Source organism: Pelodiscus sinensis, chromosome 17, assembly GCF_049634645.1.
Source record: "Pelodiscus sinensis isolate JC-2024 chromosome 17, ASM4963464v1, whole genome shotgun sequence".
NCBI lineage: Eukaryota > Metazoa > Chordata > Testudines > Trionychidae > Pelodiscus > Pelodiscus sinensis.
This window is the reverse complement of record NC_134727.1, coordinates 31,909,662-31,925,552: the sequence shown is the minus strand read 5'-3', so window position 1 is coordinate 31,925,552 and position 15,891 is coordinate 31,909,662. Positions and strand designations below refer to the sequence as shown.

The following is a 15,891-nucleotide window of genomic DNA, read 5'->3' as shown; positions in this document are numbered from 1 at the left end:
CTTAAATGTAAAGAGGAATGATCAGCATAAGTCACGGACCATTTTTAAATTAAAAATAAAGGGATGTTTCTGCATGCTACAGATTAGAAAAAAATGTATTTTTAAATATGTGGCTTTGTGAACTCGGGTTAGTGTAAAATATACAACTACCACTAGAGGGCAACAGTCATAGTTTAAAAAAAAAATTCCATAAAAAGATTCTTTTGCATCTCAGTCTGGGACAGCGTGTCTGATCTTTAAATGTTAGTTACTTTGTAGAAAAAATACTGGCCCGCTGAAAGGCTTTGACGAAGAGAATCTATCACAGAAGGCAAAAGCTTAAAGCAAAGGTATTCCAATGTTTCTACTGCCTATGCTTTCACTCGAAAACCATTAATTGCTTGATATGAAAAAATCCTTATCGGGGAGCCTGTCCTAAATCTTTCTCTAGAGTGTTTTGATGATTTGGAGCCTTATGATCTTGTCATTAATGTTTCAGATGTTTTGGTCATTGTTTTACTTTTGTCTTGGGAAAGGACAAAGATTAGCTACATTCTTGGAATTGTCACGTTTAAATAGTTTCTTTAGGTATCAAAGATGTACTAGGCTCCTCACAGAATGAATAAAGATATTGGACATAGCCTTGATTTTTGATGATGGTAGTACTGGGTGTTCAAACAGAAATACTTAGGCCTTATTTTCAGAAGACCTTAATACTCGTACTTCCTCTTGAAGTCAATGTGGACTACTGTGTGAGAGTGTCTCTGAAAACCAGGTCCAAGATGTTGCAAGTTGGGCACTTAAAAATGGAAGCATGGCATCCCATTTCAGCAGTTGCATTCAGCTGATGGTCCCTGTCCTGAAAAGTTTATGATCTCAGTTCAGCTCATCAGCTTTATTAGTGTGCTTATGTGTTTCTTTACAGATTGGGGTTATAGACTCCATTTTTTCTAATTTAAGAAAAGAAGTAGACAAGATTATTTGTCAAGATGCAGATTTGGGAGCATACACACACACACGCCAAGTAGGAAGATACCAGTTTTATGCACCAGTCCCAGTTTTACAATGAGCATTGTCAATTCTCCCGGAAAAATTCCACTCAACCTGAGTAACATTTTTGGTAGAGTAAAATACTAGCTTTTTCATGGCTATCAGCAGTTGCAGTAAAAGGCAAGCAAGCAGTTTTGTGCCTTAGGTAAACTATCATGAGCACTTCGCAAAGTGGCTGTAAAGAAACCTTGCCTCTGTCCACTGATTAGCTGTATTATTTGTCTCAGATTCAACACCCCATTGCTGTGAGAAACTATTCCCATTGGAAGGAATTCAAGATTCAGTATTAAATATATCTGTTTTAACAAAGCATTTAAACGGAGTTGTTGGATTAGTTCAGTTGTAGGTCCTTGGCTGGTTGAAGTGGGGTGTTCTGGTATGGGTCTTTGGCTGAAAGGCTAGTGTTTTGTTATGATAGCTGTTTGTTCAATAAATGTATGTTGCTCAGGGGATTGGCATTGGGCATCAATGGCAGGGCTTGCTCTTGCTTGTCTAGAAATCTGTTGGGAGTTTTGCCATTGACTTCCATGGGAACAGGTCTGGACCCTCAGTTTTTGAATAAATTATTTACTTTTAGTTTTTGCTCCTTGCCTAGAACTCTTATGCTTTCACTACATCAAGTATTTCTCAAAGTGGTCTGTGAAAATATACCATGGCTCCTCTTGGCTGCAAATGGCAAAACGGAGCCAATAGGAGCTGCGAGGCTCCATGGCCGTGACACCAGTAAGTAAACACACCGTAGTGGCCAGTTAACAGGTTTCTCAAAGTGGTTTCACAGACCACTTTGAGAAACACTGTACTACATGGTATACCAGATGCCATGAGTATATGATTGGGCACTTGGAATGTACACTAGGATCTTGGTGAGGATCTTCTCTCACAAAGAATATTGTCAAAAGAAATACATGGGAAACATCCTCAGTGTTCTGAATCTGGTGTGATAGTAAATACCCATGGGAACACTTTAACAAGGGTCTTGGTGGATTTACCATCACTCGTGATTTTTAAATAAAAATTGGACACTTTTCTAAAATCTTCTCTAGGAGTTATTTTGGGGAAGTTCTGTGGCCTGGGGTATATACAGGAGATCAGATTAGATGATCACAGTGATAGCTTCTGGCCTAGAAATCCGTGAATAACAGAGTCTCTCTTCAAGCAGGAATGTCACCGTGGGATGTCCTCCATGGATTTGCTCAGAGCAATTAATTTTAATGGTTTAATAGCCATTAGAATCAGATCCACTCTGTGATCTGTTCATGGGTTATCATTTACATTTGGGAGTATTTCAACTGTATGAATGACAGTTTACAAGATTTTCTTTTTCCTTCACTTTCCCTCCGGCACCAGTCCCCTCTTTCTCTGCTGTTTATACCGCTGGAGCCCTTGCTCCATTCATCTGAAGAAGTGGGCTGTGCCCACGAAAGCTCATGCTACCAGCTACGTTTTTTTTGTTAGTCTCTAAGGTGCTGCAGGACCATTTGTTGTTGTTGTTTTAAAGCCTTTGAAAAGGGCCAGCCACGGATTTGGGTGGGAAATGCAGGGAGTTGGGGGAGGAGGGAGATCCATTCTGTTTCACTGGCAATGCCTAGGGTAGGCCAAGGTCTCGGAGGTGAATTTGGGCCTTGCAGCAGCACGTAATGGAGGAAAGCATGGGCCCGTTTGAGAGACAGCAGCTCCCTGCTGAGTGAATGTGACAAGCCAGAAGTTCCCCCTCAATCCCCTGCTCCCCCTGGACAGATTCCCTGGCTGGCACTGGAGAGAGCGTGGGGAGGCCGTGTGCAAGCGGCAGCAGCTGGAGAGGTGTAAATGGCACCGCTTGCTGTTGCCAGGAGACAGCCCAGCAAGCTTGCAGGGGAGGAAGGCGGAGGGAGCGGGCTGCTGCAGCTCCGCTGCAGGGAGCTCTGGGTAAGGAGGCGCTGTGCGGCGGCTGCTGCGCGAGGGAGCCAGTGAGAGGCAGCAGCTCGGCGGTGGGGGGAGCCCGGGGCTCCGATTGCAGCCGTGCGGAGTGGCAGGCGCTGATTGATCTCGCCAGCGCGCTGCCGGCGAGCGGCCGCAGGATTGCGAGCGGGCTGGCGGGTGCATGCAGAGGGCAGGCTCCAGCCCGGCTGCGCACAATGGAGGAGGAAAGGTATGTGTGTGTGTGCGCGCGCCGGGCAGGGCAGGGCAGCCGCCTTTGTGCTTGCACGGGGGAGGGCAGGGCGTGCAAAGCGCCCTGCTGGTGGATCGCTGGGGGGTCACGCTAAGGGGGGGGTTGGCATCTCGTTGCAGGGGACACTAGCTTGGCGCTTATTTGTAAGTGCCACAGATCTGCTGCTCACGATTCTGTGTGTGTGGGGGGGGGGGGGGGGGGGTTAATTTTCAAAGCTCTCCCTAGTGAGGAAGGATTTTGCATTGTGTTTCACGGGGACAAGCATCACTCCTTACCCCTGGGCATTTTGTTACCACCATTCCCCCCCCCCCCCCCCCCGTACAAAGTGCCCCAGGTTAACTATCGCGGAGTGTGCTTTCAAAATTTCAAATCCCCATGTGGGCGCCTGAACGGGTGGACCTGGGAGCGGTGCGGTTCACAAGAATCTCTGCAGTCCCCGGGGAAGCACATTCTCGTGAGAGCTGCCTTTTCACCTGAAAAGCTTCTGGATAGTTGCATAAGCTTGTAAGATGTGGGACTTACAAGAACCAGCTCACTTAGCCAGTGGCACTCATTGGCATGCAAGGAAGGGCGATTAACTCAAGGACTGTGATTCTCATGTTCAGTGGTCCCTCCAAGCTTTTCCATCCGTGCACGGAGGCAGGTGTGAATGTGCAACATTAGTAGAAACAAAAATCCTAATCAGCTGGGGGGGAGGATTTGAATCCCCGAGTGTCTGCACGATCACAGGGAACACTGCTCATGTTCCTGTGAGAATTCTCCTTCCTTTTGGAGCATGTTAGCGTTCTGTTCTTGGAAGGCCTTTTTTTCTTAATCTCCAGCACAAATATCCCTTTTATCTTCCAATTACTAGACATTGCAATGTAAAAAATGAAGGTTACTTCACAGGACACAAACCCTCCTCAGAAGGGAAGGGAATTTAGATCCATGTGAAAACTGGCCAGACAGATTTTTTTTGTGTGTGCAAGATGTTCGAATGCATTTTGCCTGGTTGATGTAGGTATTTAAGGAATATGCAGAAGTGAGGTGTGGAAACTTAATGTGGGTTGATACAGTGCAGCCTACCAATACAATTTTAAACTATTAGTACTCAAATAAACAAATATAAAATGAGCTATAGCTTTGTGGGCAGAGCCCATTTCATCATATGAATGGAGTGAGAGGCAGCCCAGATACTCCAGTGAAATCTTGACTTGTACCCAGTGGCATCCATTTAGTGCTTCTTGTAGTTAACAAACACAAGTTTATGAATTTTGCAAGTGTACTGAATTTACACACCTCTTTATAAGCAGAAACCAGGGACTTGTGTTTTATGACAGGAAGAGGGAGACAGCAGCAGCTAAATAGCTGCTCATAGGGTATTTGGGCCATTAACTGTTTCCCATGCAGTTTTGGTTTTTGGCTGTGATATTGTCGGTGCTGTAGTTTTTCTAAGACTGTAAAGGCCCCCTGAACATAGTGCAAATAATGAGAAGTTGCATCTTGTGATTGTTGCATAGGAATGACCTAGAGAAGAGGGGGATATAAAAAGTTTACCACGTACGTGGTGTTCTTTGAGTTGCCCTGGCCCTGTGACTTTCTGAAGCCAGAAACTTACTCCCAAAAACTCCACTGAATGCTTCTTTTCCAAATTATTCTGGTGACCTTTGTGTTGGGGGAAAGTTTCTCACTGAATCATACTGGAAACCTGCTGCCTTTTGGGATCTGAGGAATACTTTGCTTTTCCAACATACTGTACTCAAATTGAAAACTACTGGCCTTACTTGAGGAAAGAGAATTCTGTTCATGTAACAAGGGGCAGAATTCTATCCTTGAGATCTGTGGTTCTCCAACACTTTGGCCTACAACCTACCCTGTTCAATGCAAATCTTTCAGCAGACCACCAGCCAACCACCCATGGTGTAGGAGGGGATGAGGAGTCTGGGTGGGAAGGATGTGCTGTTTGTATATTTAACGTTCAAAACAAAACTCTCAGCCTGTGATCTCGCTAGTGGTTAAATATATGAGAAACACAAGATCTAGAATAAGTGTAAAATGGCTAGCTGTGGAGGTTATTCATTAGTATATTTAAATCTGAGTTATTTTAGATAGTTGCCCATATAGTAGTGTGTGTCCAATTCTTGCAGTTTCTAAAGTGAACCTAATGCCTGAGAGTTGACAGGAGAAGATGAGGCAGAGTGGCCATTGTTAAAAATGTTCCCTCTATTTTTTTTCCCCCCTCCATGTGCAGAATAAATTTTGTTATATGTTCTGAGGCGTGTGCAGGTGTGCACCACCAATTTCAACACATGCTGCCTGCTCTGGGCGCTCTGCAAATCAGCTGGGCGGCTGCCCCTGTACTCACCTTACAGGGAACACTGATTAATCACTTCTAATATGGTAGTGTCCAAAAGTTCAAATACTGAACCTTCTGGGCACTGAATTTCTAGAGAGCCTTATAGTAGCCAGTTTACCTTATTTTTGGTTTAGACTGATTGAGACACTTTTATTCCTTAAGGACAATCTCCATATTAGAGATGTAAACGACTAGTTGTGTGACTACTTGCTGCTCCCCGCCCTGCTGCCTCTGTAGCAGAGGCAGTGGCAGGTGGGGAAGGGAAGCAGAAGCCAATGCTTGGGGGGACCTAGCTTTTTTGACGGTTCCCCCCCAGCACTATCTTCACGCTGCTGGGGAGGCAGAGTTGCAGCTGTCTCGGAGCTGGCACAAGCTGGGACTGCTCTGTCCCAGCTCGCACCACCCCTAGGAGCTAATCCTACGCCAGGGCTGCACTTTAAATGTAGTAAGTTAAGCGCCCCTCTTCGACTAATTGAATAGTTGATGGAATTTCAATCGACTACTCGATTAGCTAACGAACAGTTACTTAACATCCCTATTCCATATCCTATCGGTCTTTGAAAGTGAAGAATCGCACTGAATCTTCTGGGGGATTTTGGTGGTTCGAATAGAATTATCCAAAGTATGACTTTTACTTCTCATGGTGTACATATAAAGAGAGGCAAGGCTTTTCAGTGAACCAAGGCTGTAAGGACTTTGGATTTATGTCCCTCTGAAGAGACAGTTAAGATGTCAGGTTCTCACATTCAAGAAGGGCATGTCCTCTTGAACTCCACAAAAGCTACACTCTACACACTGAAAAGGGCTACTGAATACATTGGGTGGGTGGGTGGGGTTTTTTGTGTGTGGTGGTTTTGTTTTAATATTTGTACACTGGCTTAAATTTTTTTATGGGAACATTTTATAAACTTACATAATAGTTTAGGCCTCAAGTTTGACCTATTTTATCTTCTCTGGATTTCAATTTTTCTCTTCCACTTTGTCAATTTTTTAAAAAAAGTGCTTTATTATCCAGTCACTTCAAATGTAGGTCCTAACCCTGTAAACTCTTGTATTTTTGAGACACTTTTACTCATGTGAGCTGGTGAGTAGGACTACTACTTACATGTGTAAAGTTAATCATGTGCCTATATGTTTGCAGAGTTGATTTCGTCTAAGCCAATCTTGTGTGTGGCAATCTAAATTGCTTTCTTTGAACTCAGTTCTCTTTTTGTCAGTGCTGTATGGTCATTCTTTGACAAAATGACACAGCTGAATGGTCAGAAATGTGTGGTGTTTATCTCTGATGAAATTAAACATATTAAAAAAAGAATCTTACAGAAGAATTACTGAAAACCTAAATCTGCTATATATTCTGGAGAATTTCTGCATTTGTCCATTTGTCCGTCTGTGAGTCTGTTTAAGAACTCCTCCTAAATGGGAAGAGCTGGGACCATCACGTTTGCTATGCAGCTTCCTCTTATCATAACTTAAGGCAAGGTCAGGGTTTGGTTGTGCCAGGACAAAGGGATGTGTGTGGAATACGATGGAAATGAAAGAGAGTGATAGCAGGGACAGTTATACTCGTGAGTGGCCACAGGGCAGCTGCAAGCGCCCCAGCCCTGGGAGCAGCTTCTGGCCACCATGTGGCCCGGGCCAGCCCCGGGGAGCACTGGTAGCCAACCTGCAGGACCCTCGCTGCTCCTAGGCCAGCCCCAGCCCTGGGAAAAAGCCGGGGGATGACCTGCATGGCTCCCTGTGACTCTGGGCTGGCTCCGTGGAGAAGCCAGGGAGCATGCTTCATGGCTTCACCTAATGCCCCCGGCTGGCCCCGGAGCTGAGCCATGTTGGGTAAGTCTTCTAGATTTCCAATACTGTAATATAAAATAATGGCTTTGGATGATTTTTGCATAAGTATGGTGATATCTTCATGGGTATTGTGCTGAGAAGTTTAATATTTGCATCAGAAAGCAACTGTGATTAGGAATGTAAAATCCTGTTTGATTGGCTAATTGGTTAAACATGTTGTTTAACTGTTAACCAATTAAAGGGGAGTGTGAATCCGGGGACCACTCCAGCCCTAGAGCGGCTCCCCTGCCTGCTCCTAGACCGGAATACTTCCTTTCTCTTCTTTTCCTGCTGCCACCGCAGGCAGGGACTGCTCCAGTTCAGCCAGAGCAGCCCCTGCCTGCAGCCCCCTGCCACAGCCAGAGGCTGTATGGGTTGGGAGGCCACAGCAGCCCCTCCCTGTGGCAGGCCCGAGTGCCCTGCAGGCGGGGGGGGCTGCTTTGGTGTCTTGACTGGAGCAGCCCCTACCTCACCCTTGGGCCTCTTGCTGGCAGGCACTGCATTAGAGCAGCCCCTGTCTGCAGTGGGCCCTCTGTGGCTTACCAGTTAAATCTTCACATCCTTAACTGTGATACTGATGTTGAATTTGAATAATTCCCATAAAAATGTAGGGTTAATTTGCTATCCTATGTTGTGAAACTCTTTTGTCTTTGTAACTCATCGAGTTCCCTTTCCTCAGAAGAATGTTCCTTTTGGGGTTCTAGCGATGCTATCTGCAGTATACTTAGGCTGCATATGTCAGTCTGCGGACCAGCAGCGAGCCGCGGACCTCTGCCTGCCGGGCTGCGGCGCACCGCCAGGCCACACCCCCAGCTGCTAATAAGCCCCTCCCACTGGGGTTCCCCATGCAGTAGCAGGGTGAGTGGTGCGGCAGGCAGCTGGGTGTGCTGTGCCTGGAGCCGGGGCAGCCTCCCTGCGGCCCCGGTTCTAGCTCGGTTGGCCGCTACGCGGCCCGGGTGGAAGGAATGCATGATGGGCTGTTGCAGCGCTTGGCCCCAGCTGAGCACTGCAGTAGCCAGGCTCCATGTGACACTTGGCCCCGGCCGAGCCTTCAAGCTGTGCTCAGGAGGGGCCCGGCTACCGTGGCCCTCAGCTGGGGCCAACCACCGCATGGGGCCTGGTTGCCGTGGTGCTCAGCAAGGGCCTGCTATGCTGTGGGCTCTGCGCAGCCCTCCTGTCGTGCGGGGAAGTGCTCTGGCGGCTGGGAGGCAGCGGCAGGGCTAGGTAAGTGGGGGCGAGGCAAGCATGGGCGGGGGGTTCTAAAAGGTCAGGGAGCTGACATTGAGGGGCACTGTGACATCCAGGATGGGGAGTTGGCACTGGGGATGCCTGTGGGGGGGGGGCTAGTAGTGAGGGGGTTGGGGGGCAGGGCTAGCATGGGGGACCTGGGAGGATTGGGCTAGCATGGGGGACCTGGGAGGATTGGGTGCAATGAGGCTCTGGAAACAGGAGGCTCTCACCGAGGCGTTTGAGGAAAGGGGGCTGGCACTAGGGAGCTCTGAGGGCGAGAGGCTGGCATGGAGAGGCAAGGGTTGGTGCAGGGGACTTGGGTCAGTGGCTGGTGCTGGGTGGGTAGTGGAGAGGTGAGGGGCTCTAGGAATTAAGGCTGGCATTGGGGGCTGGGGCTTTTTATACCATGGACAGGCAAACCTATTCACAAACTTTTTGCAGACTGGTATTTTATTTTCCATAATGAAGATGCAAATAAAATGTTACTGATCCATCAAATGTTTGTGAATGGCTTTGCTGGTCCCGATATAAAAAACATTGGGAACCACTGGCATATGTGACCAAATATTGTGTATCCATTTTGTAGTAATGGGGAATGCCAGAAATGCATTAACAAAATAGGGGAAAATAATACTTGCCTTAAAAAAAACAAAAAATCCTTTCCTTTGATATTTTTTAAATGGGGGAGAGGAGCAGAATTGCCAATTCTGTGCAATATTTTCAAATCCTCAGAAAAATCTGCATCCCCCTGCCCATCTCTCTTTCTATATCAGTCTCTTCTGTGTGTATTATTAGCAGACTTACCCAGTGTTACCTTGGTCCTTCAGGGGATGTGCAGGGAGCTGCGGGCCAGGGTCTTGTTCTTTCCCTCCCAAACTTGTCCCCCTCCCCCCCCCAGCCTGGGGCTTGTTCTCTTCCTCCTGTGCCCTCCAGGTCACCATCCCAGCCCACCTGGGGCCTGTTCTCTCACCCACCCCTGACCTGAGCGTGCAGCTGGCAGGCAGGATCTTAGCTGAGTTCAACAGACTGATGAGCATCAGCTTATTGGTTAACTGGTTAAACTCTTGCATCTCTATGGTGCCTTCCCTGATGCCACAGAAATTCCTCTGTGTTTGGATAAGTGACAGATCAGAGGCATTGCAGGTTCCCAACTTCCTTCTGTGGCATCACACTTTCTTCCCCCTCCAGGAGATGTATGGGGACTCCTATTCCAGTCATTATTGACTGACTGCTCTTTAGCTCTGCTTCATAAAACCCCCTTCTGTGGGTGGAGTGGTTTTGCCAGCAGCAGCAGCAGCAGCATCTAACAGGGACTGCCTCTTGATCCCAGCTGGAGCTGTAATGTCACAGATGCTGCGTGGAGGAGCAGGAAGCAGTACCCGTAGGGCCATCACCCCTAGTGTCCTAAGAAGCTGAGTGGTTCAATGAGCTGACGCTCTTGACCGTTCTTTGGCATCTGCGTGTAGAAACATGCCCTTCTCCCCCCCCCCCCCCCATAAGGGAGGATCAGCTGAAAACTTTGCAAGTCCAAACTACTCCATTGCAAAAACTCCCATCAACTTCAGTGGGAGCAGAATTTCACCCTTTGCATTGTTCAGGTACCTGTATGCGCCAAGGGAACAGTTTAGCTCTTAGGGCAGTGGTGGGCAACCTGCAGCCAACCCATCAGGGTACTATATGTGGCCCTGAGATGTTTTGTTTATCATTGTCCAAGCATGGGGTCACCAGATTCCGCTGGTTTCTATCTGCATCGTCCCCTCCTCCCCCCCGGTATTACTAAAGTGACACGCACTTGCACATAAAGCAAGGGTATGGGAAGTGAGGTGTGTGCTGATTACATACCACATGGACTGTGAGAGCCCTCTTCATCCAGTCAAAATCACATTCAAGAGGGGCACGTGATGAAGCTCTCCTACCCCTGAGCTGAGAAATAATGTGGCATCTGGTGCAGGGATGTGAATGGTTAACTGTTAACCTCACCTTTAGCTGGGATGCTGGAGCAGCCCAGCCTATGGGTTAACCAGTCAAACAATATGTTTAACTGGTTAACCAATTAAAAGGGATTTTACATCCCTAATCTAATGGGATGTAGAGCAGCCTAAAAACCTCTAGGAATTGCTTTGTTGGCTGAGAATCACTAGGATGCAGGTGGCACAGAGTGGCTACATTGACTTTATACCTCTTGAGGATTTGCCTATATCAGGGGACTCCTTTGCTGCTGATCTGGCCAAGAGAAGTTAAATTGCTAGTTCAAGGTCACTCAGTGTGCGTGGAAAAGGTGGGTCGAGAGCCCACCACTCCTGGCTCTAAGTCGACGACTCTGAACACTAGAATAGAAAGATAGCTCTGCAAGTGTACGGATCTGTCAGGGAGAAAGTTGCCTCAAAAGTAAATCTGGACCCCAAATGAAGGGAATGTTGTGGTTTTGGAATACAGGTGGCACTATTCAGAGTTCAGTCCCTTTGTTTTCTTCTGTTAATACACTAATCTCATAGAATATTTCTTGAGCATAACAGTTCTCTTACTGTTGTAGGAAAGAAATCCATGAAAGCATTTTGTAACCCTTAGTTCAGTTCTGTCCAGTGGGTACGCTCTGGTGCTGATAAATGCTCTTTTTCAGTACCTGGTATAGGGTGGATAGTCAGGAAGACTGCAGTGACCTATACCTACTCTAGTGCTATCTGATTAACAAAGTAAACTGAGTGAGTGGGGTGGAAAGACCTGTTTCCTCCCCGCCCTACATCTTCTCATACACAGGACATTTTCAGCTAATACAGGTTGAACCTCTGTTATCTGGGACTCTCTGGTCCTGACCACAGATGTTGCTGGACTGGAGAGCTCCAGTCACAGAGGTTGCCAGCGGCTGGGAGCTCAGCTATTCTGGCAGCAGGCAGCCAGCCAGGCGGTGAGCCCCACTGGCCCCCGTTGCCGGCCAGAGCCGAGAAGCCACTACTGGACACGGCCGTGGAGCACTGGCAGCTGCAATGGAATGGCTGGGGTCGTGGAGTCGCCATTGTCCGGAAGCAGAGAACCCCTACAGGATGCGCCATCCGAAGGGCAGGTAGCCCCACTGCTCTGAGCGGAGCTGCAGTCTGGAGTGGAGCTCTGGCAGCAGGCTGGGGACAGGGCACTGGCCAGACCAGCAGCCAAAAGGGGAGCCTGGGGGACAGCCCAAGGCCTGACCTCCCTTGGTCTGGCAAACTCCCTCCTTTTGGGACTGGTCAGGTGCTGAGGGTGCCGGATTAGGAAGTCCCACCAGTATAGGTGCAAGATTGACAGTCAAGGCTTTCTTTTGACAGTTGGCTTTTAGAGAACTTTCAAGTACTCTGGCTGCTCTAGAACAACCTTCCCCGGTTTTGTGGTTTAAAAAAAAAAAAAAAAAAAAGACGTACTTTCTGTCCTAGACAGATGTAAGGTGAAATTATCTGGCACTGATTACACAGGGAAAACAATGGAATTGATTTAATGCAGAAAGCTGTGAAACTTTCAAAGTAAGCAGTCTCAAAACATATTTTTACCTATAATCATTCACTGTGGATAAGCTTGGAGATTTCTATAACAATAAGCTTTTTAAAAAAAATCAGACAATTGTTTTTAATGGGCAGTGTCACCATTGTAAATATACTGTCCACATTCCAAAAGTTTTGTAAGCAAATCGGTCCTTTTTTGCAATATTACTAATATCACCATAACCATAAAATATTAATAGTGTGCATGTTAAATATCCTCTTGTCGCTATTTTGGGATAAATCTAGGTCCTGGCACTATCAATGGGACCTCAGTGGGGTTCAATTATTTCCTACATGTATCTCAACTTTGGAAGTGAAATTGCTTTCACTTTGGGGTTCTTCATGTTTGAGTTTCAGATAAGGATGTTAAATAACAATTAATGTACTAGTCGAGCCCCAGCAGGAAGTCTGTTGCATTTCAAAATTGGACCTCTGCGTGCAGCCTGGGGCCAGCGGGATGTCCTGCTGATCCCGGGCTACATGTGGCGCTGCTGCTTTGAAATGCCACGCGGAGCCCAGGCGGCATTTCAAAGGGGCAGCACCACACAGAGCCCAGGCTACGGGCTCTGAGAGTCACTGCCACTTTTAAGTACCCCCTTCTCCCCACCCCTTTGCTGCCTCTATTTAATATTGACAGCAAGGAAGGGGGGAATTGACTAGTCGACTTGACTAGTCCTTAACATCCTTAGTTTCAAACAGTGATGTTACTGGCTAGCTAGTTATCAGTTAACAGTTAAGGGAGGGGTGCCAATTGGTCCATAGCAGTGCTGACTGGATGCAGAGCGAGCGCACAGTGCTCACAATGTGGTGTCTAATCAGCACCCACCTTACTTCATGTGCCTTTTGCTTTACATACATGTCACTTTTCTAATACTGGTAAGGGGGGAAAAAAGTATACAGATGAAAACCAGCAGAACCTAGCAACTGCAGGCATGGGCAGTGGTAAACAAAATGTCTCATGGGCCACATACAGAACCCCAGTGAAATGCATTCCACCACTGTCTTCACTGCAGTAGCTACATGGAGTTAATATACTTGTGTTACCGCTAGGATTGGCACCTTTGAGGTTCTAAACCCCAGGACATACCTATTTATGCCAGAAATCCAGTTGTCCCACCATCATGCCAGGGCACGGGACAACCTGAAGGGTCTGCCCCTGCTACCCAGCTCTGAGGTAGGGATACATGGGTCCCCAAGCCAAACCCAGCCCCTCTCCTCCCCACAGGCTGGGCTTCCAAGTTCCAGATCCTGATGCTGTTTGGCCCAGAGGCAGTCCAACCAGGCAGCACCCCAGCCTTGCTGCTGCTGCTACTGCTTCACCCTCAGCCCTGAGAGTCTGTGCCTTGCGCCTGCCCTCATTGGTGTGATGTGCCAACTGTCTGTGGCATAGATGCTGCCTCTGTCTGAGCAGGCTCAGAGTGATGTATTCTTACACAACTGTGGAAAAAACGGGGAGTTTTTTAATGTCCTGGGAGGACTTGCAGGTTTCCTGGGATGGCTGCCTCTAACAGGGACGATCACGGGAAAACCTGGAGTGATGGCAACCCTAGTTACTGTCCGTGAGCAAGTCCTGCTTAGTGAGAGCAACCACTTTGCAAAGCGGCACCGGAGTTACAGAATGATTTGTATTAGCTGTTGCATCGCCACCAGTTTGAGTATCAATGCCACTCAAGCTTTAAGCTATGCTCCCCCTCTTCCGATGAGTCAGCGAGCTTGACCTTAATACAGCACTTAATTCTGGTTAGAGACTTTTGTGGGCATATATTGTGTTGGGGTCACACGTGAGAGAGAAGCACGTCCCCAGAGTACGTCTGCACTTTGAGCTAGGGATGTGCATCCCAGATCAACACACCTGCCCTTGTTCTAATACAGCCAAGCCATGCTGGCATGAGCTAGGGCAGTGGTCCCCAACGTTTTGGGGCTGCCGGGCGCCTGGGGGCGGGGCCGCTCACACGCTGCGTGTATGGGGGCGGGGCCGCTCACAGGCCACGTGACTGGGGGCGTGGCCAAGCATGTGCCGCACACCCGAGGTCGGCACCGGCATGTGCCGCGATCCCGGGCAGGGGCTGCCCAGGTTCCGCGCGGCACCCCCGGGGCTGGGGCCAGGGCTAGAGCTGGCGTGGCGCCCCCGGATGCGGGGCCAAGGCTGGCGCCAGGGCCAGCAAAGGCACGCGTGGCGCCCCCGGGGGCGGGGCCAAGGCCGGCGCTGGGGCCAAGGCCGGCGCCAGGGCCAAGGGCACGCGCGGCGCACCCAGGGCGGGGCCGGCCATGCATCTGGGGCTGGCACCTGCTGCGCGCCTGGGGGCGGGGCCAGCCCAGATTGCTCCGCGGGCGCATGTAAAGGGCCCGGCGGGCGCCATGGCGCCCGCGGGCACCAGGTTGGGGACCACGGAGCTAGGGCCTAGCGGCTCAAAATATGTTTTGTCAGAGATCATAGGCATATACTTGTGGCAGCTAGCCCTGCCTGCCACTTGCACTGCTGTGGTTAAGCGCTATTTCTAGTGCACTCAATCAATGAGAGCTCATAGGGGCATGTCTCCTCAGGCTGGGAATCACACCCCCAGCTTGAAGTGTAAACATCTCCTTAGGCCACATCCCCACTTGTGGGAAGACATGCTGTGGTGGTTGATCTTCAGGCATTTGATTTAGCGGGTCTAATAAAGACCTGCTAAATTAAAAGCTGAGCATGCTCCTGTTAATGCTGGTACTCCTGCACTTCGCAAGGAGTAAGAGAAGTTGATGGCAACATTTCTCCCGTCGACCTCCCGCTGCGAGGACGGCACCGAAGCTCAGCTTGAAGTACGTCGACTCCAGCTATGTTTATTACATAGCTGAAGTTGTATACCTAAAGCCGACCTTCCCCTGTATTGTGGACCTGACCTTAGACTGGAATTTGTCCTTAGAGCTTAGTTTATCTTTCTTCCCCTCCCCGCTCTTGGCAAGTTGGCTGTGATCATCCAACCAGGCAGTGGTCGTTGCATTTCAGCGATCTTTTCCGTATGCTGACACTGATCCTAGAAACAAGGAAGAAAGTGTCAGTGACTCTACACATGAGAGTTGCCTGGTTGTACTGTTTGCATGTGCAAGTGTTTGCAGGAGCTGTCCCATAGTCTGTAAAGGATTGGGGGTCCTTGTGGACAGAGCCTGCTCTCTGAATGTAAATTATTGCTATCTTTAACCTGTAGTTAGACTTGATTCAACAACACTGAAAAAGCCTAAACTTTCCCTTCTCTTTTATCCTCATTTTCAGCACCAAACAGAGGTCCCAGTCACCTGATGAAGTTGAAGCTAAGGAAAAGGACGAACGCACGGTAACAGTCAATCCTTCTCACATGGGAAAGGCATTCAAGGTCATGAATGAATTGCGGAGGTACTTTTTCCATGTAACATGCAACATTTGTGGTTTATCAGACACACGCTAGTCATTTGGGACACTTTAAAGATCATATTCTGTGTTAGGTTCAGCGCAAAAGGCGATCATGCAACAAGGTGTTAGCAGCACCGTAGGAAGAGGCAGCCAAAGTATAGACACTGCATAGCACACTGCGATTCCCACCCACACACCTGCCTGTCTCTTGGTTAAAAAGAAGCCAGCTTTGTCTCAAAAACATTTTGGAGCATTATTTGCCGTTTATAAAAAATAATTGGTTTAAAGTTTCCTGGTCCTTACTAGGCTTGTGAATGTTTAACTGGTTAACTGGCAGGATCTGGAGCAGATCCTTGCTTGCCATGAGCAGGGGGCTGCTTCAGTTCCACAGCAGGACCCACCATGGACAGGGGCTGCTCTGGTTTTCTGGAGCAGCCTCTGTTCA

General features: G+C 48.4%; 1 protein-coding gene across 7 annotated transcripts in view; it reads left to right on the top strand.

Moving 5' to 3' along the window:
* Nucleotides 1–15,891, top strand: part of KLHL3 (kelch like family member 3) — a 114,267-nt gene that overhangs the window by 35,263 nt on the left and 63,113 nt on the right. For 2 of the 7 annotated variants that reach the window (XM_075900455.1, XM_075900449.1), the window contains exons 1-2: nt 2,924–3,157; nt 15,330–15,449. In XM_075900455.1, the coding sequence (XP_075756570.1) occupies nt 15,437–15,449 (13 nt within the window). In that variant the 5' untranslated portion in view covers nt 2,924–3,157; nt 15,330–15,436. Of the gene's footprint in view, nt 1–2,923; nt 3,158–15,329; nt 15,450–15,891 lie in introns of those variants that run through there. The other 5 variants (XM_075900451.1, XM_075900456.1, XM_075900457.1 and 2 more) reach the window with 4 other exon arrangements.